Below are 22,874 nucleotides of genomic sequence, written 5' to 3' on the forward strand. Positions count from 1 at the left end.
GTAAAAAACAATAAAGATTCAATAAGCACAAGCTGAGCTATCACTTTTGCAAGATTAAAAAGAGTCTTAAATCTTGGAAATCAACAACTGTCTCTTGGTTTCACAAAGTACCTGATTTGCGTCAAAAATTACACGCACGGAGACCGCAGAGAAGGAGATGCGTGGAAAAATAGGGTGTTCGTTGGAATTTCCGGCGCAGCACAGATGCGTTTTCTTTCCATGTTGCAAGGGGCTTTATGTTGATTCCCCTCATGCAATCTTGGTTCCTCACTGCAATGCGGGTTTCTCTTTGATGCCAAGGGACAATGCGTAGAAATCCTGGGCGTGCGGGACGAAGTCACAGGCGTTGCGTCAATCTGGTAGGCGATGTGTTGAATTTTATGTTGCACGACAGGCGCTGCATCGAATCCAGTAGCGCTGTGGGTTGAATTTCCTGTCTCAATACAGATGCTGCATCAATCTTCGCCCGGGAAGTCGGGCTGCGTTGTTCCGGTTTGGCAGTGCAGCGATTTTCTCGTCACAGGGCAGGCTGTGTGTCGCTTCGGGCAAGCTGTGGGTCTATTTTCGACACACAAGGAGTACCTTTTTTTTTTTTTTTTTTTCCTGAGACTTCAGAAAACAGGAGGCAAGCTCAATCCAAGCCCTTGGAGAGCATTTCTCAGCAAAGTCAGAGGCCAGCAAGGCAGCAGGGCAATAGCAGGGGCATCAGTCCTCCACAGCAAGGCAGCCCAGATGAGTCCTTTGGGCAGCCAGACAGTTCCTCTTGACAGGTTGCAGGTTCAGTTGTATCTGATTTGGTGGGGTCAGGGACCCAGTTTATATACCCCAAAATGCCACTGAAGTGGGGGTAGGCTTTAAAGAGTGGTCTTGAAGCGCACAAGGTCCCCTTTCAGTACAGGTCTGTCTGAAAGGTCCCAGTAGGGGGTTAGGCTGTCCATTGTGTGCCACTAGCCTTTGAAATGTTAGTATCAGGCCCTCGACTCTTCCACCCAGGAAGACCCATTCAGTATGCAGATGAGTGCAGGTGTGACCGGTAATCTGTGTTTGTGGTTGTCTGGGTGACATGCACAAGGGAGCTGTCACCCAGGCCAGCCCAGACGTGGATTGGAGACAGGCTGTAAGGCACAGATAGATTTTAAGTGCAGAGAAATGCTCACTTTCTAAAAGTGGCATTTCTAAAATAGTAATATAAAATCCAACACCTCACCAGTCAGAATGATTTTGTATCCCCATTCTGGCCATACTAAATATGGCCTGGTTACCCCTTTCTGATCAGAGTCTACCAGTCAAACAGGATATGAAGGTAGTAGCCCTAATGCTATCCTATGAAAGGAGCAGGCTTCACAGTAGTGGAAAACGAATTTAGGAGTTCTCCACTACCGGGGCATATAAAGCCGCACAGGACATATAAAACACACATGCATATGTCCTGCCTTTGTCTACATAGCTCCCTGCCCTATGAGTTACCTAGGTCCTACCTTAGGGATGACTTATATGTATAAAAGGGGGAGTTTAAGGCTTGGAAAGTACTTTTAAATGGCAAGTCGAAGTGGCAGTGGAACTGCACACACAGGCCTTGCAATGGCAGGCCTGAGAACTGGTTAAGGGGGTATTTATGTGGGTGGCACAACCAGTGCTGCAGGCCCACTAGTAGCATTTAATTTACAGGCCCTGAGCACATGTAGTGCACTTTACTAGGGACTTATAAGTAAATTAAATAGCCCAATTGGGTGTGATCCAATGTTACCATGTTTGAAGGGAGAGAGCATATGCACTTTAGCACTGGTAAGCAGTGTTAAAGTGTGCAGAGTCTAAACAAAACAGCAAAAACAGTATCTCAAAAGTGGAGGGAGGCAGGCAAAAAAGTTAAGGGTGACCACCCTAAGGCTGTCGGGTCTAACAGCCACGAAAAGAACCACTGCATCTCTGATATCCTGACAAGACAGTTAGCTGCAATTGGGTATGAACCAATGTTACCATGTTTGTTGGGAGAAAGCATATGCACTTTAATATTGGTTAGCAGTGGTAAAGTGTGCAGAGTCCTAAAACCAGCAAAAACAATGTCAGAAAAGTGGAGGGAGGCGGGCAAACAGTTGGGAGATGACCACCCTAAGGCTGTCAGGTCTAATAAGTAGGAATTATCTCACCAGAAAAGGATATTTCAGACTGCTGATGGGTGTTCATTTGTGGGCTGCCTTTCTAATTTGGAAAAGAGGGCTAACTCAGAGAGTATTTGTAGGATTTCAACAGTGTACACCAAATCTATGTGTACTAGGCCATTTTTTTTATTATTTGTTTTTAGATGTGTTTATACTTCAGTAAAGGCCCTTCATAGTGTGTGTTCACCTGAGCACTCCTCTGCAGTAATCAGAGCTTTCCATCCTCTGACCATCCCACATACTTCACCGTCAGTTGGTTACTCAGGCTGGCCAAGTCTCCTGCATCAAATATTAATTACAATGAGATGATTGCGGCATACACTGAAAGATTTATCATTTAGATGTGTGAAAGCTAAGGAGGCTTCTGAGGGGAGGAACTCCCTACTGTAAATATGCCATTCATCATATTCACTTATAATTGTCACGGGGATGTTGCAGAACTGTTTGGCACCCTTAATGTCCTTTAGTACCATGATTTCTGTATTTGTTTCTTGGGTGGAGCTTCCTTAAAACAACCATCTCAGCTTGGTGAGGAATGTATCTCCTTCCTGACTGTCAGGACTTCATGTGTTCTCAGGCCCTCCTCCACTGTGAAGCCTACTTGGCAATGTCCAGTTAAATCTCAGCTTTTACGTGGGAAGGATCTCAATCACAGGCTGGAGAGCTCCCCTCTTCAGAAGTTTACTTTCAGCCAAGTGTAGTATCCTGGTTACTAGCGAGTTGCTGTGTCACACTCTGTTGATTCTAGTGTTCTTGAATAGAGGGAGGTGACTGAATGTGGCTGGTGGATGAGGTGGTATTAACAAAATGATTTCCTGCATAATTTTGGCATCTTTGCACACATACTAACACAATTATGCATTTGGACAAACAGGTCTGCAAATATACAGATCAACAAACATACGCACCCACTCACACCAATGCTTATAAGGGTTACCCATTCAGATGCAGTACCCTGCATGCCTTTAGCCTATTAAATGAATTTAAGACACACAAACATCAAAGCACACTCTTTCAGCACCCGTAGAGCCACCAGTGCGCACATAGATACCAAACTTCATTCACTAACGATGTTTTTATAACAACACAGAAGGATGACGAGACAAACAAATTGATAAATATATGGACAATAACAGACGGATACCAAATGGGAAGATAGATGCATCATTGTTGGAGGGGAAATGTAGGCTTAATTTATATCAGTTCTGTTGAGGACGTCACATGAGGGAGAGTGAAAAATGGAGAACACGCTTCCTCATGGATCAGCAGTAATGCAAGAACAAATTGTCATTAACAATTATACAGGGATAAACGCGCAAATGCTGTGTCTGAAAGACAGGGTGACTAATAGACCGTTGGATACGAAATAAATCTACTTGTGTTTGGAGATGAGGAGTTCCATGCTTCTCGTCCTTTATCTATGTATCCCATTTGTGCAGCGAGTCAGACATCAGGTGTGAAAAGTTTTGAAGTGTCAATGTCTATCCTTGGACTTTCATTGGAAAGTATAATTGCCTCCTCTGTGCAAGTCCAATCTTTGCCATCTTTCAAATGTCTGTAGGAACAGTACATCACATTCAGTGTGCCCACTATACTTGTTTGGCCTCTATGGTACAAAGTAGCACGGAATATCATATATTCGTTTTCCAGTGGAACGAGCACAACATAACTCATAACCACGTGGAGTTTGACGATTTATTTAATTCATATAATGCAGTGATTCGCTGGCACTATTGGTGCAGATGCCTCCAACCAGAATTGTCTCTGTGAAGAAAACCCTTGTATTGTTAAATAACATCAACTATGGAAACAGCAAATGGTCCACTAGCATCACATAGCATCTGAAATCCCTGTCATGCATGAAACTTGCATTTTCGATCGCAATAGCTACAAGTTAGATGTATGAAAGATGTGGCATTGAGCCCTAGGTAAAAAAACAAGCATTTACAATGCAATGGGTCTCGCATTTGCTCAAATTCTAGATATTAGTGTTGTAAACTCCTAACCGGGCTTTTCTTGCCACATAAATTGAAAATTAAAAGTAATACAGTTTCACAAAAGCGAGCTGATTCAAAGCGCCAAGCCATGAGCCTGAAGGGGAGACACAAAAGGAAAAAGAGGTTTGCTTGCAGTCAAACGTAATGGCAAAAGTGCAATTAGCCATGTGAGGGGGGTCGATGTACAAGGCGGTGACCAAACCACCCCAAGGAGGGAGAAACGTAAAGCATTTACCAATGATAACAAAGGAACAAGGAAGCCCTTGAACAAGCGATAGTGATGGGCGTGGCTAAAAGCCCAAATAGATAACAACACGTCGGAAAAGCAGCGCTTTCGCGCTGCTCTGCTGAACCTAAAAAAACTGATTATGGATCTGAGGTGCCAGTTGCTGCCAGTTTATTCTCAGCAGCACTGCAAAAAGTAGATAAAACACGTAAGCTACTTGTACTGCAACCCAGTGTAACTTGATTCATTTAATGGTGAAATGAAGACACTGAGGAAATTGTTGCTAAATGTGCTTTAAAAGTGTTCATAAACAGCTCTGTAGGCGTCCATTTCCACTAAACTCGATGTTGATCTGACTAGTCCTAATCCATGTTTATTTTATGTAAGGGGTTTGTCATTTAATATTATACATTGTTTTACTATATTTCCATTCCAGTTACTAATGCCTACAATACAGAAGGCTTTTCAAGTTATGGTAGCTACAAATGGCATATTTCGCCAGTAGAGAATGCTTAACTTTCAAATTTAAGAGACCTTATCAAAATTAGAAAGTGATCTATACCAGTGGTTCCTAACCTTTTGATCTATGTGGTCCCCCACATTATTACTGAAACCCAGGGTCCCCCACTGAGTCAATATTGGACCCCTCCCCCGCCCCTCCCCCCCCCCCCCCCCCCAAAAGAGTCTTTACTGAAAGTTGGGGACCTGATCTGTTAATGTTATTTAATTTTCTGAGCAATCACAGACCCCCTTAGGAGGCTTTGCGGACCCCAGGGCCCCCCAGACCACAGTTTGTGAATCACTGATCTAGACAGATTAACAGTCTTATCGCTACCTTTTTTGTATTAAAGTGGGTATTTGTTTCGTTATGTATGTCATAGTGATACATTTTTAAAACAAATACACGACCCATGAAAAATTAACTGGATATGCATTGCAAGTGGTATGTTTACAGACCTAATTATCTTTACATTTAATTTACTATTTTAATATCATTGTAAAAATTAAACTTTGGATAACCTGTGCTTTAAACCCTGTTTCTTTCTTTGTCACAGATTATGTCTTCTTTGAAAACTCATCCAGCAACCCATACCTTATTAGACGCATAGAAGAACTGAATAAGGTATGTAGTGACCAGGACGTTCTTAAGCGAAACCCTATATTACTGCATGAATTATCAATTAAAGTGTCTGGGGGGCGGTTCTTACTGTTGGTTTGCCTGACATTACATCTTAAGGATTTTGGGGGCCCTGGCCAAACCTATTTTGAGGGGTCCTGTTGAGAACAGGTTAGAATTTATGATTTAATTTCAGCTCTTTCATGCTTTCTTTGGTCAGTTCACTGACAGTGCAGAGGCACAATCGTCCAAATTCCAAATGCGTTTACATCAAATATTTAGGAATACTGACGTGTATTATCAGTATTGTAACACAGCTGTAGTTCATTGATATTACAGCAAATAATCTGACACCATCCCATTTCTCATATGTAAGGTTCTATTGTGAGCTGAAAGAAACTGTTTTTTTATGGAAGTTGGATGAAAAATAAACATATTTCACTGCAAAATGTCTGTATTAGACTTAATAAATTAAAGGAAAACGGTATTTAAAACAATCTGTTTAAGAATGATTCAGGTTCATCAGAGCAAGACTCACTGCAGAACAGAGCTGGCTCTATCAGGGGCCCCCTTAACGTCTCAGCAAACATTGCCGGTAGCAAGCTCAAATCCATGCAGTCTTTTATAACTTGAAAAACACTTACAGCGTCTCCTTATAACAGGTGTGTGGAATTTGTTTAGCCCAACACCTAGGACCTATTGTTTGGGGTCAAGGACAACAAGTTTTCATTTTTATTTTGTCTTTGGGACAAGAAACCCAACGCCCTGCGACACAAACCCTTTGGCTGCCAGTTTACATTACCACATTATGGAGCAGGGAAGGGAATTGCCTGCAGTTGCTGTAATATTTGTATCCATATGTTAAAACTGTTTGAACTTGTATTTATGATGCATTAATGCAAACCCTTCATTATTCGGGTGAGTGCTCTAAATAAATGTAAGCTCGAACTGCACTACTAACAGTAGCTTGCTAAGTTTTACATTATGAGGCTACCTACGTATGATGCTCACAGAATGCTTTCTGATTAGATGAAAATATTTGCAGAAGCTTGAAAGCAAGATTGCTTTCAAAATAAAATATTCACAAAGAAATGCAACTAGGAGAAAGATCTTTTGCTAAATTACTGTGAAATTTCAGTAACCGTTTCTTTGAAGTATCATTTAGTAAAATGTGTTGATGCTTGCTAGTATTCCAAACTAGGTTTATAATGGAAAATCAGTGTAAGCAGTTTGAAGAAGATGATGAGAAACATGACAATCCTCCAGCATTGGCAAAGCAAATACGTCGGACAATGGTGGTCAGTCTTTTGGTTTTGTCAATACATATCCTATTTGGAATTGGCTTTTATAAGACTTTATTGTTGTGGGAGCTGATTGGCCCTCACCATTGTAACAAACATTGGCAGAAAACAAAAACGTTTTTGGTCTCAAAACCACATATTGCCACTGTAGTTCCTGGCCCTGAACAAAACTACTTTTGGTGCAGATACGCTCCTGGTGAAAGAGAAGATTGCTATCACTCACAAAGAAGGCAGCGAACAGATGGATAGCGAGAGATATAGCATTTTAATAAAAACAAAAAAGTCCTGGTTAACACCAGTCCTAACTAGAGGCCCAGTTCTTAAAGAAAGTCACAAAAGTGTATCCAGGGTAGATGCCTTTGCATTAGTGCAGATTAATATATTTCATGAATTCACAAGAACTTACACAAGTAGAGTAGGAAATTGTAGTCATAGAAAATATTTGTGAACTGTATTTTAGCATGAGCAAATAGGCTCGTGTAGATTTGCTCATGCGCAAATCTGTTGAATGTTTATAAGTTCACTTTCCGGCCAACCACTTTTTTCCCAACTCTGTAAGAGGCTTTAATTCTACCCTTGTCAGGAGTAAATTCCCAACCCTTCTCAGTATGGGAAAAGATTAAAATCCCCTAAAGCAAGCAAGGTTTTCACAGACTCAGAAGGGCATTCCAACCCTAGAACTATTGCTTACCGCTACCACCAGCCCCAGTACGTAGATCTGCGGAAAGTCTGCCAAATAAGGAGATTGCTAATATTCAATTTCTACTATAGTATTAGCTCTGGCATAATCAGAGAAGCTATTATTAGAGCTCGTATATGAGATAGCTGCCATAATTTGTTGCCACACTACAGGGTACCAAAGGGACAATACATTTCTTTACAGGACAAGGAGAGTTATGAAGCAACTTGTCATATGGACAAGTAGATATTTTACTAAATTCCACACCCCTGTTAGAAGTTCAGAACTGCTCCAATTTGGAAACATGGATCACTTTTTTTTTTTTTTTTTTTAGCTATCTAAGTCACTAATGGGGGGCAGATTTATTTTGGTGCCCAGGCAGAATTTCTTTCCCAGTCTGACCCCGGGCTACTCGCCAGGTACTTTACCATACTTACCCATCAACTATTGGCTTCTGTAGGAAGTTGAAGTTTTGTCGGTAGTACTGACGTTTGAGTTTTAGGTCAGTACTGTGTGATGATGTGTCAACACTTTGGTGATTACAAGTATTTTTGTTACCTAAAATGTATGTACTTCATGAAAATAGTGGAAGGGTCTCTGCTTAAACTGAGCACAATATTGAGTACTGCGTTAAGTGTTTATGCTTTCTTTTCATAGAAACTGGAGTCAAGCCAAGTGCAAGCAAGTCATTAATAACACGTTGTGAACATTTCAATTGACAGTTGCAAAATGTGATTATAGAGCACATTTGCCTATCAATGCATGAGTAACTACATTTTTGGGAGGCATTGGATGAATGTTGACATGCTAGCTTCTGATCAAGCAATAACACTTAACGTTTCTCTTTTTGCACTTAAGTATATGATAAAGTAGCACATTTTTAAAGCTGTGATAAAATGTTTATATTTCATCTTCAGTCCACGTTTTGTTAGCCCTTAACTGTCTTTTTAGATGCACTATGTGTCTTTCATCTTTCAGCTAGAGGTGTTTGCTCATCATGCTGTTGTCCTCTCTTACTTTCATAGTTGGCGTTCATAGTGTGAACAGTTTGATTAAAAATGCAGCATTTTCATTAGTGTTTTTACTTGAAAATGGGTAGTGGATAAATAGATCTATATCAGTTGCTGTAGGCTTGCTGTTTTACTGTCACATTCCTAAAGCAGTAGAGAAGATGAAAAAATACAGTATGGAGCTGCTACCTGGAATGGCGATATGCTTTATAATTGACCATGATGTTGGTGCAACTAATTACGTATGACCAGGAGGGTGGGTTGCTAATTCCAAACTTTCACATTGTACAGATGAAGTATAGACTTGGATGGAAGGCCAAGCTCCATCGTTGCTAGACTTATCGCAAAGAAAGAGGAACATTTTAGACTGAATTGGTGTAGGATTTAAATGGAAACTGGATACAGCTCCAGTCATGAATTGAAATCTAGAGCATGCCTTTAAGCATCATAGATCTAGACCAAACCTGGAGAGGCCTCTTAACCCACTGGGTAAATCTCCAGAGGGCTGGAGCCCTTGGCGACCTGTTTTGAAAGCCCAGGGGTCGCTGGTAGATTCTCTGTGACGTTTCCAAGCTCCCTGATGTTACTTATAGTAGCGACCGGGGCTGCAAGAGCGAGAGGGAGGAAGTGGGGAAGGTGGAGAGGAAGAAAAGAGAAAAGTGGACAGTGCAAATTAGTAAATGGAAAGACCGAGATTGTGTGGATAAACAAAGGGAGGGGCTGGTTTAAACGCTCTTGCCAGGGCTGCTCATGGATCCCCAGTTTGGCCCTGATGTAGACCCACAGTAATAATTAACAAACAATGGAATTGCTCAATCCAAAATCTGCGTTGCAGTGATGGAGCAGCTGAAGTAAGTGGGTGAGAAGCTCTGAAAAACAAAAACACTCTCTGCACTGTAGAGCTCATTGCCCAGTCATCATCAGGGTATGTTTTAAGAACCAAAAGGAAGTAAGCACTGTATTTACCTAGTACTTTTTTAAAGACACCGATATTAACTAGGTAGATCCTCTGAAACCTAGGGAGGTTAACCTTAAGAAGGCAGGAGACTGTGCCTTCTTTAGACTATCATATATCTTAGAAACATTGCAGTAAAAATCCTTTAAAAATTCTGTTGAATTTGGTGAATTTACCTGGTATATGTGTTTTTTTTTTTTTTTACTTGTATTGCTTTTTCAGTGACTAAGGTTTTTTTGTTTTTAAAGCAAGATAAAATCATACTATATTCCTCACGTATGACTCCACTTTAACTTACTATTTATTTATATATATATATATACATACACACACACACGTACATATATATTCACTGAAAAACATAGGATACAGGGACGTTATAATTAGGAAATAGAATAAAAAACATAGAAATTCACTTAAAAACAAAGGTTACAGAGACGTTATAGTTAGGCTCACATTTAAAAAAATACAAAACCAACCTGTTTTAGTTAGTTATGTCAAGTAACTATAACTCGTGCCATAAGGTAACTATACCTCGCATCCCGGCCAGGCACAGTTTTTTTCTCCCAAAACTTTACAACAAATATTACACTGATATTGTCAATGATGTTATTAATGATGTCATAAGTGCTGTAATCTGTGGGGTAATTAGCAGTGCACGGCAAGGGTGTGGTCCCTGGGGCTGTGTGTGGGGGAGGGGAGGTGCAGCCCCCCACATTCTTCTTCTTCATCATCATCCCCAGGTAGGTGGGATTCCCGAGACTGTGGGAGGGGGCATGCCCCCGCATTCATTTTTATCCAAGCCCTGGGGAGGTGACGGTCTCTGGACAGAGTGGAATGGCCACGCAGCACCCCTGCATTCGTTATGATCAAAGCCCTGGGGAGATGGTGGTCCCTGGGACATAAAATGCTCTTGGGAGGGGGGGTGCCCAGTTTGCCCCCTTTATTTAAGAAAGTTATTTTTTGCCCTGCCAGGGTCACTCTGCCACCCCAGCACCAGAGCAAAGAGTTCAGAGTGTCCCCTTCTCTCTCTCATATATATATATATATATTTTTTTTTTCTGGGACTCAGCTGAAAATAGCTGCCACCGCTTCCTGGTTTGAAGAGTTGATAATCCCTGTCTTCCTCCTCTTAAACCCCCCCTGCCCCCCACACCCCCCCCCCCCCCCCCCCTCCGGGGGGCAAAAAGCCTACTAGAAGCCAGGGAATTTTTTTTAAAGATATGGGTGTGGGCTGCCCAGTATGGACATTGCTGTGCCCTCACCTCAAGTAAATTGGCCAATAATTTTTCTGCCCTCGAGGGCCAGGTGTGACTAATTACCTTGATCTACCCCTCCACAGGGACAGAAATCTTAAGACTCCAGGTAAATATTTTTTTTAATATAGGCGTGGGGATTGCCCACCATGGGCATAGTTATGCTCTCACCCTAATTAAAGGGGGCAACAGTCTTTTTACGATTTCCCAAACCACCTTCTTCAGTGGGTGCTTTCACACCACTTAGCAATATTTCAGGAACTTGTAGTGTGTGATTTTACTGATCTTCACCCCTCTGTGGTTCTTCTGGGTGTGCTGTCAAGGGTGATTTGGCTCAAAGAATACTTTCTTCTTATTGACACCTTACACTCTGAGTGTGCGATGCATGGTCCCAGGTGGGTATCCCAGTATATTTAACAGCAGTGTTAGTTATCCGGGTGACTTGATAGGGGCCTTTCCACCTTGGCTCCAAGCAAGATTTTCACACGTTTCTTCACCAAAACCGAATCGCTGGGGCTAAGGTCATGGCACTGCTCCTGATTTGGATTGGCAACGGCAGCTCCAACCTGATGAGAAACCAAGCACACCATGTCAGCTAATCCTTTGCATTAATCGAGTATTATGTTATCTGTGATGTTCACAAGTGCTTTTGCAGGTACAGCAAGTAGTCTCATTGCAGAACCCATGAGAATTCTGTGTGGCGATAATCCTGTTTTGTTTTGTCAGGGGTACTTCGGAAGACTCATCAGAACTAATGGGAAAGCATCTTGCCATTTCAGTGAAACCTTGGCTAGCCGAAACATGATGATCCAGTTAACTGCTTCACTATTCCTGAAGCCTCGGGACAGAAGCTACAGTGTAATATCTGGTCTACTTGTAGAGTAGATATAACATGGTTTTAAGCATTTTATGGACCCTCATTATTGAAGTGAGTCCCTTGGTCTGACTCCAGAGAATCCAGGAACCCAAACCTCAGTATAAGTTCACGCAACAGCAGTTTAGCTACAGTGAGACTGTGATTTCTCCATGTTTAGTAGGCTTCCACCCATCAAGAGAAAATGCATACTTAACCAGGACATACCTCAGCCTGCTGCAAATAGGCATCTCAATTAAAGTTCATCTGCATCCTATTAAAAGGTCCGTCTGCTCTTCCTACTTGACTCATGGTTACTGGTGTTTTCCTTCTTACATTCATCTGTTGAAATGTTATACACCTATGACAACTCTTCTGGTAAAACCCGGAGTCAGTGATTGAACCAGTTCTGCCTTAAAAGCCTAACCATTGCATCCTTTCCAATGTGTGCAGGAGCATGGAAATGTTGTGTCGTGGGTAACAACAAACTATCTGGCAACACTGGTCTTCCATCAGCTGAATCCCAAATGTTATTTACATTCTTCACACATCCTGCTCTGATCCACCCTTGTTGTTCTGCTTCTGAAACCTTTTCCTGCATTCTTTTATTTTCTTTGCAACTATCAGCCACTAACAACTACATAGAACAAGCATTGGCAAAGCCAATAGTTCTCTCCTTTGAGAGAGGTTTTATTTTTGTTTTCTGTGCTCTATAGTAGTTCTGTGGGCATTAGGTGTAGATTGTTTGTGGTTGTGTTAATTCAATAGTTTTTCGCGTTTTGCTGATGATTTGATGTATGTTTGTGAGCGTGAAGTGGTGTGTTTTTTTATTTTTTTTATTTAAGTGTGGAGTTACGTAAAGTGGCGTAGATTGCATGTGACTGTATTAGTTTAGAGTGAGTCCTATTTTTTATTTTTTGATGAAGCAAGCACTTATAAAGCAGTTACATTCAAGAAAATGTTCCTGTGAATATCCAGTAAGGCTTGGGACATGAGACATGCAGCATTTCGCAAGGTTCGGTAAAGTGAGTTAAAGTAATTTAATTGTAAGCGGAGTACTGGGTCTGATGGGCCAATAATGCGGGGCAGACTGGGCAAGAAAAGTCAGTTATATATAAGAAACTGTTGCTGCTAAACTTCCAGCAGGGCTGGGGATGTGAGATATGCAGCGTCTTGCAAAGGCTGGGATGAAGCCAATTGTGTAATACTGCAGTATATAAAACTGCTATGAAAAAATAATAAATGCCCATTTGGATCCAAACTAGGCACTTTTAAAGCAGTCACATATAATAGTGCCTCTGCCCAGTCGGTAGGCCTGGGGATGAAGCATGAACTTATAAAAACATTCACATATAAGAAACTGCTGCTTCTAAATGGCCAGTAGGGCTGGGGATTGAGACATACAGTGTTTCACAAGGGACGGTAAAGTGAGTCAAAGTCAGTCAATTCTAAGCGTAATAGTGCTTCTGATGGGCCGATAATGTGAGGCAGACTGTGCAAGAAAATGCAGTAACATACAAGAAATCGCAGCGTCTCCCAGGAGCCAATAAAGCATGTGACACTCGGTCAATTGTAAGTGGAATAGTGCTTCTGATGGCCCTGTAAGGTGGGCCAGAGTGGGCAACAAACAAAAAAACAAGGACATAAATAAAGGAAGCACATGTAAACACAATGTTTAGAAATTTATGTAAACACAGGCAAGCCTTACAAAATGCTTCAAAAATATCCCTGATAACTCAAAACAAACTCATTTAAAGCTTTAGCAAAAAGGCGACATAAGAAGAAATTGGAACATGCTGGTGCAGAATAATTACCATGTAATGGATGCAACGTTTCAAATGGTCAGTAAATCCTTTCAAACTCTAACAATTATAAACAGAAAAGACAAGACCGAAACCAGACGGGAGGAGGAAGAAAGGGCCATCACACGCTGTAGAAGGACGAAGAGTGAACTGCATGTGAACGTAGTGGGATGGCCAATAAAAATGTTGTCTTAGTGAAATCGCCTGGGAGGGAACTCAGCACACAAAGGAGGGACATTTAGAAAAATACACCAATAAAAAGGAAGCATTTAACACAAGCACAACAAAGAACGAATGGCAATAGTGGGTGTGGTTAAAACCCATAGACTGAATACAGCATGTCCAGGAGACAGCGCTAGCACATTGCATAGGTGCAACCTAAAAAGCCCTGTCCCCATCTGATTTGTTTGTGTAATCACCAGTGAGTATGTATGTCACAAGCGCACAATAACGTGCAACTTCATAAGTATATCGATTTCCATCTATAATAGTCATTGCTGCGTCTGTGAGCTGCACACTTAACCACGGCAATCTCTTGGGGCGACTGCAAATCATCTAGCTGTTTTCTCACATATTCCCCATTTCTAATAGGGGAACCTGATGATGTCATGATTCCCTCTGTGACCATAACTGTCTAAAGTCAAGGACCACACCTAAGCCATATTGACTATCTATAAATATAATCAATCTCAATTGAGCTTAACGATAGCAAGTTCTTATATGTGCAGTTAATTTTGTCACTTCTTCAAAGGTAGCACCTTGAAGCCAGGAAGCTTCTGCTACTTCTTGAATTGTACAGACTGCATAAGATGCTTTCAAAATTCCCTCATTGTCTCTTATACAAGAGCCATCCACTAAGATTACATAATCTGGCCCATTGAGAGGTTTATCCTTAATGTCTGGTGGTGGCTTGGTGCGCAAGTCTGTAACATCTAGGCAGTCATGTTCAATTTCATCAACACAAAAGGATGATGGATCCAGTGCTGAAACTTTTCAGCCACTCAACCCCAGTCACAGATCTGGGTTTAATCCATTGTTCCTTTGCTCACCGTGCCACCCCAGTTTGTTGAATTTCATCCTCCTTAATTTCATTTTCAGGCACTGGCATCAAGGTAGCTGGATTTAGCATGCAACACTGTATTAAAACCGCATTCTCTGCAGCAAGTATTTATTGTTCATACTTTGTAAATCTGCTGTTTCTCAAGTATTGTTTTTGTACGAGTGAGCAAATTTTCCACAGAATGAGGAACCATCACTGTAAGAGGATGTTCTATCACTATGCTCTCACATCTCTCAATACTGAGACCAGCTGCCACAACCGCTTTAAGGCAGCGGGGCAGTCCTCCATCTACAGGGTCCAGTGTGGTTGAAAAATATCACGCAGGTCTTTGTGAGTCTCCGTGCAACTGCGTAAGTGCTGAGAGAGTGCAGCTCTCCCTCTTACTGCAAAACAATGAGAACATTTTATTATAATCGGGCATTGCTGGTGCTGGGGCTCGACAGGCTTTTAGCTCTTGGAAAGCTTTCAAGCAATCCTTGTACCTTGGAAGTGAATCAGGCACATCTTTGTGTGTCTGCCTCAGTAAAGGCTTGGCCACTAGGGAAAGGTTTAGTGTCCACTATCTACAGTAGCCAATTATTCCCAGGAACATACTGACTTCTCTCTGATTTCTTGTTGGGTTCATCTTAAGAACTGTCTCAACTCTCTCCTGTGACACCTTTCTTGTTCCCTTCTCAATATCTCCCAAATATTGGACCTCTTTTTGATAATATTGCAGTTTATTCGTAGACACCTTGTGTCCATTTCCAGCTAATTCTGTAGCTGTTGTATCTTGTTTACAGGATTCTCGTGTATGTGATGCCATAAGCAGATCACTGAGCGAGAACTGAATTGCAAGGCATCTGCAGAGTCTCAGGGTTCTTTTTCAACATCTGAGTAAAGATTGACAGACTCTCCATATACCTTGTAAAACTCTGCACCAAGCTGAAACTATCTCTAAACACAAATGAGAACAAGAATTGACCTTCCTCCATGCAACACAATAGAGAAGAAGGCCTGAGAGACGCTCACAACAGCAAACCACACTACAGTGCAAGAAATTTGCAAAAATATTGTTGCTGGATTCAGTATTACAGGACACCACTGGACAACATGGGGCAACTATGTTAATCTTCTGAATATCCTGCATAGTTGTTTATTTCTCACTTTGCTTCGGCAAAACCATAATATGAGAATTGCTAGGACATCTGACAATTAGTTTTTAAACCCCCTGCTTTTGCATGTTCTCAATCACTGGTAATATTCCAGCCTCTGTGTCAGGAGTAAAATTATAGGGTGACAGGATACAGTCATACAGCTGCTTCTTGTGGGGCTATTTTAAATTCAACATGTTCATCATGTGTTTGAAATTCAACACCATCTGGTATGCAGCAAATAGTGAAATTTACAAAAAGTTCCTTACTAACAGATTTGCAGGACTTGAGTCACATACCACAAATTGAAGATCTTCCTCAAATGAACGTATTTTTGCTGGCACTCTTTCTGAAACAGGATTTGTTACTTGTTTATTTGTCACATCTACAACTTGGATCGTCTTTCGTGAGAAGGGTGGGACTGGGACTTTCACTGTTCTAACACCGGAATGGGTAACTCCTGATCAATATGGGATAAGTGGCCATTAACCTCTTGTTCTGCAAATGGTCCACTTTATTCTGTCTTCAAGACTGCACCAAGTGTGCAGTCCTCCTGCCCCTCAGGCACCATCTTTGGGAATTGTCAGAGTGAAAACTCTCGCTCACCAACATGGGGAACTGTTGCAATGGGTTCTGATTTTAAAATGGATTAGAATTTGCTCTTGGTACCTGATTCATATTGAACTTAGGATTCTCCATCCTCTGTGGTGCCGTTCGAGTTTGTGGGACCTGCATCACAGGAACTTGTGACTCTATTGACTTTTGCATTACAGGGAGTGCAGAATTATTAGGCAAGTTGTATTTTTGAGGATTAATTTTATTATTGAACAACAACCATGTTCTCAATGAACCCAAAAAACTCATTAATATCAAAGCTGAATATTTTTGGAAGTAGTTTTTAGTTTGTTTTTAGTTTTAGCTATGTTAGGGGGATATCTGTGTGTGCAGGTGACTATTACTGTGCATAATTATTAGGCAACTTAACAAAAAAAAAATATATACCCATTTCAATTATTTATTATTACCAGTGAAACCAATATAACATCTCAACATTCACAAATATACATTTCTGACATTCAAAAACAAAAACAAATCCGTGACCAATATAGCCACCTTTCTTTGCAAGGACACTCAAAAGCCTGCCATCCATGGATTCTGTCAGTGTTTTGATCTGTTCACCATCAACATTGCGTGCAGCAGCAACCACAGCCTCCCAGACACTGTTCAGAGAGGTGTACTGTTTTCCCTCCTTGTAAATCTCACATTTGATGATGGACCACAGGTTCTCAATGGGGTTCAGATCAGGTGAACAAGGAGGCCATGTCATTAGATTTCCTTCTTTTATACCCTTTCTTGCCAGACACGCTGTGGAGTACTTGGACGCGTGTGATGGAGCATTGTCCTGCATGAAAATCATGTTTTTCTAGAAGGATGCAGACTTCTTCCTGTACCACTGCTTGAAGAAGGTGTCTTCCAGGAACTGGCAGTAGGACTGGGAGTTGAGCTTGACTCCATCCTCAACCCGAAAAGGCCCCACAAGCTCATCTTTGATGATACCAGCCCAAACCAGTACTCCACCTCCACCTTGCTGGCGTCTGAGTCGGACTGGAGCTTTCTGCCCTTTACCAATCCAGCCACGGGCCCATCCATCTGGCCCATCAAGACTCACTCTCATTTCATCAGTCCATAAAACCTTAGAAAAATCAGTCTTGAGATATTTCTTGGCCCAGTCTTGACGTTTCAGCTTGTGTGTCTTGTTCAGTGGTGGTCGTCTTTCAGCCTTTCTTACCTTGGCCATGTCTCTGAGTATTGCACACCTTGTGCTTTTGGGCACTCCAGTGATGTTGCAGCTCTGAAATATGGCCAAACTGGTGGCAAGTGGCATCGTGGCAGCTGCACGCTTGACTTTTCTCAGTTCATGGGCAGTTATTTTGCGCCTTGGTTTTTCCACACGCTTCTTGCGACCCTGTTGACTATTTTGAATGAAACGCTTGATTGTTCGATGATCACGCTTCAGAAGCTTTGCAATTTTAAGAGTGCTGCATCCCTCTGCAAGATATCTCACTATTTTTGACTTTTCGGAGCCTGTCAAGTCCTTCTTTTGACCCATTTTGCCAAAGGAAAGGAAGTTGCCTAATAATTATGCACACCTGATATAGGGTGTTGATGTCATTAGACCACACCCCTTCTCATTACAGAGATGCACATCACCTAATATGCTTAATTGGTAGTAGGCTTTCGAGCCTATACAGCTTTGAGTAAGACAACATGCATAAAGAGGATGATGTGGTCAAAATACTCATTTGCCTAATAATTCTGCACTCCCTGTATTTGGACAGATAGCGGAATGGGAACATTTTGCAATTGAGTTTTTTTTTTTTTTTTTTTAAACCCTGCATTTCCCCGTCACTACTAATTCGAATTGGATTCTGTCTACACTCTCTTCCAGTGCCTAGGTCTGTTGCAAAAATGACAGACTTCGGATCAACCTGAGCACCTCGACCCTGTTCAAACACCAACCCTTCCTTGAGCAACCTGACCTCCAGCTTGAAAACCAACATCTTGCATTCCACTAGTGATGCCTCCAAACAACTCATTCTGAAACCCTTTCTGAGCCAGTTGCTCTGCGCAAGCATGTGCTTCTCCTTAAGTCTCTACTGCTTCATTTCTTGTTCATCGCTACAGGTTTTTGTATACCGAAGGATTTAGTCTAAAGGTTCAACCTGCCAGCAAATCGCATTGTTTTAGGCGCATACTGATCTCTTGTCGAAACCCAAGAATGAACTATGGCAAATCACTTTTCTCAGATTTTTTTGGTCCACTGTGTTGTTTAATAATTGTTCATGGTAAGCATGCACTGATCCTTTAGCTTCTTGAGTAGTTCTATTAATCTTTAACCAATCAGTATCTCTGACTGGAATTTTTCAGTTAAAAAATGTGATCACTTCATTGTACGTAGTCATTACCACAGGTGAGAGTGCACAAGTATGCGCATCACTGAGGTTTAGAATGTGCTCATTGCGCAGCTATCTTACACTCCGCATTATAATTTGAAAGAAGGTGTTCAAGTCTGTCCACAAACCTTTGAAATCTTTACAAATCTATTAATTGAGTATACCACTGTGCAGGATTCTTTCCTCGCTTCGGAAAATTGTTTGTCAATGTTGCAAGATCACCTCCATTCCACGGCTCATGAACATATCCTCCACCAGGTATCTCCCTCGTAGGAAAAGTTACGGCTTCAACTTCATCTGGGGTGTTGATGGTGGCAAACCGTTTGTTCCTTTTCTTTCCCTATTTCTTTGCCCCGTTGCTCTCTAATACATAAAAATCACTCCATTTGCTATGTTTACCAGCTCTGCAATATGTAACCTCATCCCTGAAGATCGCATTGTCAGAATAGATTAATTACCTAAATAGGCCCACTTCTTATTTTCCTGCCAGTTCAGTTAATTTATCATGTGTGGCAGCTGCACACCGTAGGATTTCTTTACTCAAATATTTGTTTGTTTTCATGATATTTCACATTTGAATCAATATCTAGGTATCTCCTAATCATTTCTTCTAATTCAACCTTTAACTTTGGGACTTGGCTAGTAGATGGTCTCTCCCTGTCTTCTGTCCTTATATTTTCTGGGGTTTCTTCAAACCTTCATAATTTCCCTGTTTTCGATTACTTATAGTCCTTTCTGTGACAGTAGATGGGTACATTCTAGCTCCCTCGACTATACATTTTCTCCACCTTTGTTGTCCTTCATCCCATTGAGCATCAGTGTAATTTTGCATTTCTCTCTTTACCCTATGCTGATACCTTTCTTTCTCCTTCGCATGTGCTGCCCTCGCCCACACATTTAATGCTTTATACTGTGTTGGTCTAGGAGGTTGTTTCATAATGTATAGGTTTTCCCTTGAATGTTCAATAACCTTTTAATCAAAGGTACCAATTTGTGGTATTTAAATGGACTTTCATTTTCAGTGATCTTGCAACTTTGATGAAGCCACAAACCTGTATGGAGAACTACGTTTTTTGCTATGTAATGAACTGGTGTACTTCTGGTACTGAGACTCGTACATCACTCTCATCAAATCTCTAAGAGCCTGAAATCATGATTTTTAAAGATTTAACAATAAATGTACAACAAACAAATTTAAAAAATCCAATGTTTTGATTCAGTTCGCAATTCCATATACATCAATTCTTCCTCCATTCCCCTATTCCTTTATTCCTCCATTCACAAACCTATCACAGTTTGCTTCTGGATGGCTTATCAGCCCGTTGCAGTGCAGGACACTGACACAACCTTTCACTCCTTGTAGCGCTTCACCCTCCTTTACAATTTTCCTCCCACACAAAGTTTTACAACAAGAATTCAAAGTAGTTCATTAACACAAGAAACCAATCGGAAATCAAGTTTTAATGCTGTCTGACTTCTTTGCACATAAATACTCTCTCTTTCTCGCTGTTTCTCTTTCGCTTTCTACCCCCCCCCCCCACCACTTCCCCTGCAGGAGATCATCATTCCACTAGCACCAGTCCTATCAATACACTAGCAACAATTGTTACAGTCCCTATCTCAATTTGTGCAGTTGGTTGTATCTCACAAACCCGCACCACAAACCTTAGCAGACAAATAACACACAATTTCAAATGTTTATCTGTACATATCCATATCCTAGGATCTTGGATGACTTTGTCAGATAACTTCAACTGCTCAAAACTAGCATTTAGACACCACTTGTCTCAAAACACAAAACATAACCTCAACACAATTTCAAAATCTCAACAAAAAACAATTGTAACAGATAACCCTATTGATACACCTTCACCAGTGCAACCGCGTTCGAAACCCCAACTCCATCAGACTTCAAGTTCAGTCTGTGGGCGTAAGGGACATGGGCCTTTCTAAACTGGGGCTATTACAGCTCCTCTCTTGTGACATAAACCGTCCTCTCGCTACCACTTTCTGGAAGAGAATTTGCTGTACCTGAATCTCCTGGTATAATCATTAAACAAACCTCACTTACTGGTCGTATGGATCTTTAATGTTGACAGAGAGAAATATGGAGCTGTTATCAACTGAAGAGCATAATCAATTATTAAATATAATAGTTTAGTCAATAAAGAGTAAGTGTGAGCTAAAGGGCTTTATTTTCAAAGCTTTGTTATCCATTTTTTACTAAAGTATAATTCCCCAAGTCTCATTGCTGAAAGTTAATATAATCCATCATTTGATATTTGATTGTAAATTGAAACAGTATATTAGTTAATATTGCAGTCAATATAGTAATAATACAAGTGTGTTCCATAAAGAAATCCCTATTCTAAATCTGATCTGGATTAAATTAGAGAAGGACAAAGGTGTCAGTTCAATATCCATAAGGAGTTCTGACGATAGAAAACAAAGCGTAAGCATGAAGCTTTTGTATTATGAGCTGGAGAGTATTCTCAACTCTAAATCATCAGACTTAAGAAAAAAGCTAAAATCTCTCTAAAGAGAAGTCTAAGAAACTCATAGTAGAGTCTCTAGTCGGGAGTGTCTGGGTCAGGGGGTTCTGCGTATTGGGGAATCTGTTGGTTCAAGAGATTGGATGGGTCAGAGTCTAATTCACTACTCTGAGAACATGCACTAATAAATACACAAATACTGTGTTGCAACAATATTTTCTTTCTCTTAAATGATGACCAATAGGATTTTAGTAGACTCCTGGGCACAGGTTCACTCCCCATTTTCTCACCAGAGCACAATCTTCTTTCAGACATGAGTTCTTGAAAGTTACAGCGTGCCTCTTTTATGGTACAAAAACGTCTTCCCATGAAGCATTCCTCCTGTCATCTCCATCTGTTTGTGGTGAGAACCTTAGTATCAGCTGTATAATACTAAATAAATATCTACTCACTAGCTAACTGTAGTTTTTTCGAAATGGCAACACCTGCAGTAAAGAGAAGAAAAACATCTTGCACAAACTACTATTCAATACGAAAAATGGGCCTTTCAGTGTTAATGTAGTATTCTCATTTAACATGACCCCATCAGTTAGGCTAAGTTTTAAATCAATATTTATTTTCAGTTTTACAAGCCTATAACCTTAAAGTATAGTCACAAACTCAGATTTTACATTTAGCACATGTTTATTTTAATAGTAATAAAGTATTTAGTCAGCGAATAATTTTGCTACCGCAACACTACAAGCTGAGCAAAAGATGGAGTTACTGTTTAAAAGGTCCTGTTGTTTTGAAGCTCATGGAGATGCAAAACAATTGGAAGCTGAGACCTCGAAGTCCGTTGGATTAGAGAAGAGAAAGGAATTTCCTTGCATTCAGTTTAGATCCTTCAGCAGGGGCAACTCTTGGATATTCCTTTCTGGAAAAGGCAACAATTAGGACAACATCATCAGAGACAAATATCTTCTTCTGGAAGTGATAGTGGCCAACACACCGCTGCTGTCTAAGAAACGGCTTCAACAAAGCAATGATTCCATCACTCTTCCACCATGGATGGGCACCCAGGTTGATGGCAGTATTTCCAACTATTTCCTAGTATGTCAGGAAATTGTTTAAGACATGTGAATGCAAAATATTGTGCATAAGGGGAAAAGCATTACATTTTTCATTTCTCCTTTTGGTCTAAATCCTGCACTGCTAGGCTGAGTGGTTCAGGATATAGGGCCACTCTAGGAGATGGGTACACTAGATCCAGTGATGAGTGATCAGAGTAACAAAAGAGTCTTGAAGAGAGAAAAGTTGCCCCATCAAATCTTCCAAATATTCAGCAAGACAGCTGAACAAGTACTCTCGGTTTGCAGGATGTTAATTTCCATGTACCCTTACGTACGAGTCACAGATTTCTTTTTAACCCCTTCTGTGCCAGGGACCTAACGGTTACGTCTACCGGCACAGTGCTCCTGTGCTGAGGACGTAACCATTACGTCCTCGGCCTGGAGCTTTGAGGGAGCACTAGTGGGCTTCCCTCTGACCCCCTAAGGCAGGGATAGAAGGGGAAGCCCTTCCCCTTTCACCCCGACCCCCTTAGTGACGTCTGATGACGTCAGCGCGCAATCACGCGCTGACCTAATCGGAGGCCACCTCCCCATCGTGCTGGAAGAGAAATGTGAAACATTTTCTCTTCCGATCATGTGATGGGGGCCTGAGAGGCTTCAAAGGAATTTCCTTCCCTTTTAACTCTCTCAGACCATTTCAAAAGCTGGATTGTGAAGCGATTCGGCTTCTGAAATGCCCACTAGACACCAGGGATTTTTTTTACCAAGGGAAATTGGTATAAGGGGAGCGACCCAGGGGGCAATTTTTTATCAAGGCCTTTTCTGTAA

General features: G+C 41.2%; 1 protein-coding gene across 2 annotated transcripts in view; it reads left to right on the top strand.

Moving 5' to 3' along the window:
• The window catches only part of MTA3 (metastasis associated 1 family member 3), a 964,160-nt gene that overhangs the window by 62,841 nt on the left and 878,445 nt on the right, over positions 1-22,874 (top strand). For both annotated transcript variants that reach the window (XM_069233985.1, XM_069233984.1), the window contains exon 2: positions 5,438-5,505. In XM_069233985.1, the coding sequence (XP_069090086.1) occupies positions 5,438-5,505 (68 nt within the window). The remainder of the gene's footprint in view (positions 1-5,437; positions 5,506-22,874) is intronic.

Source organism: Pleurodeles waltl, chromosome 5, assembly GCF_031143425.1.
Source record: "Pleurodeles waltl isolate 20211129_DDA chromosome 5, aPleWal1.hap1.20221129, whole genome shotgun sequence".
Classification (NCBI taxonomy): domain Eukaryota; kingdom Metazoa; phylum Chordata; class Amphibia; order Caudata; family Salamandridae; genus Pleurodeles; species Pleurodeles waltl.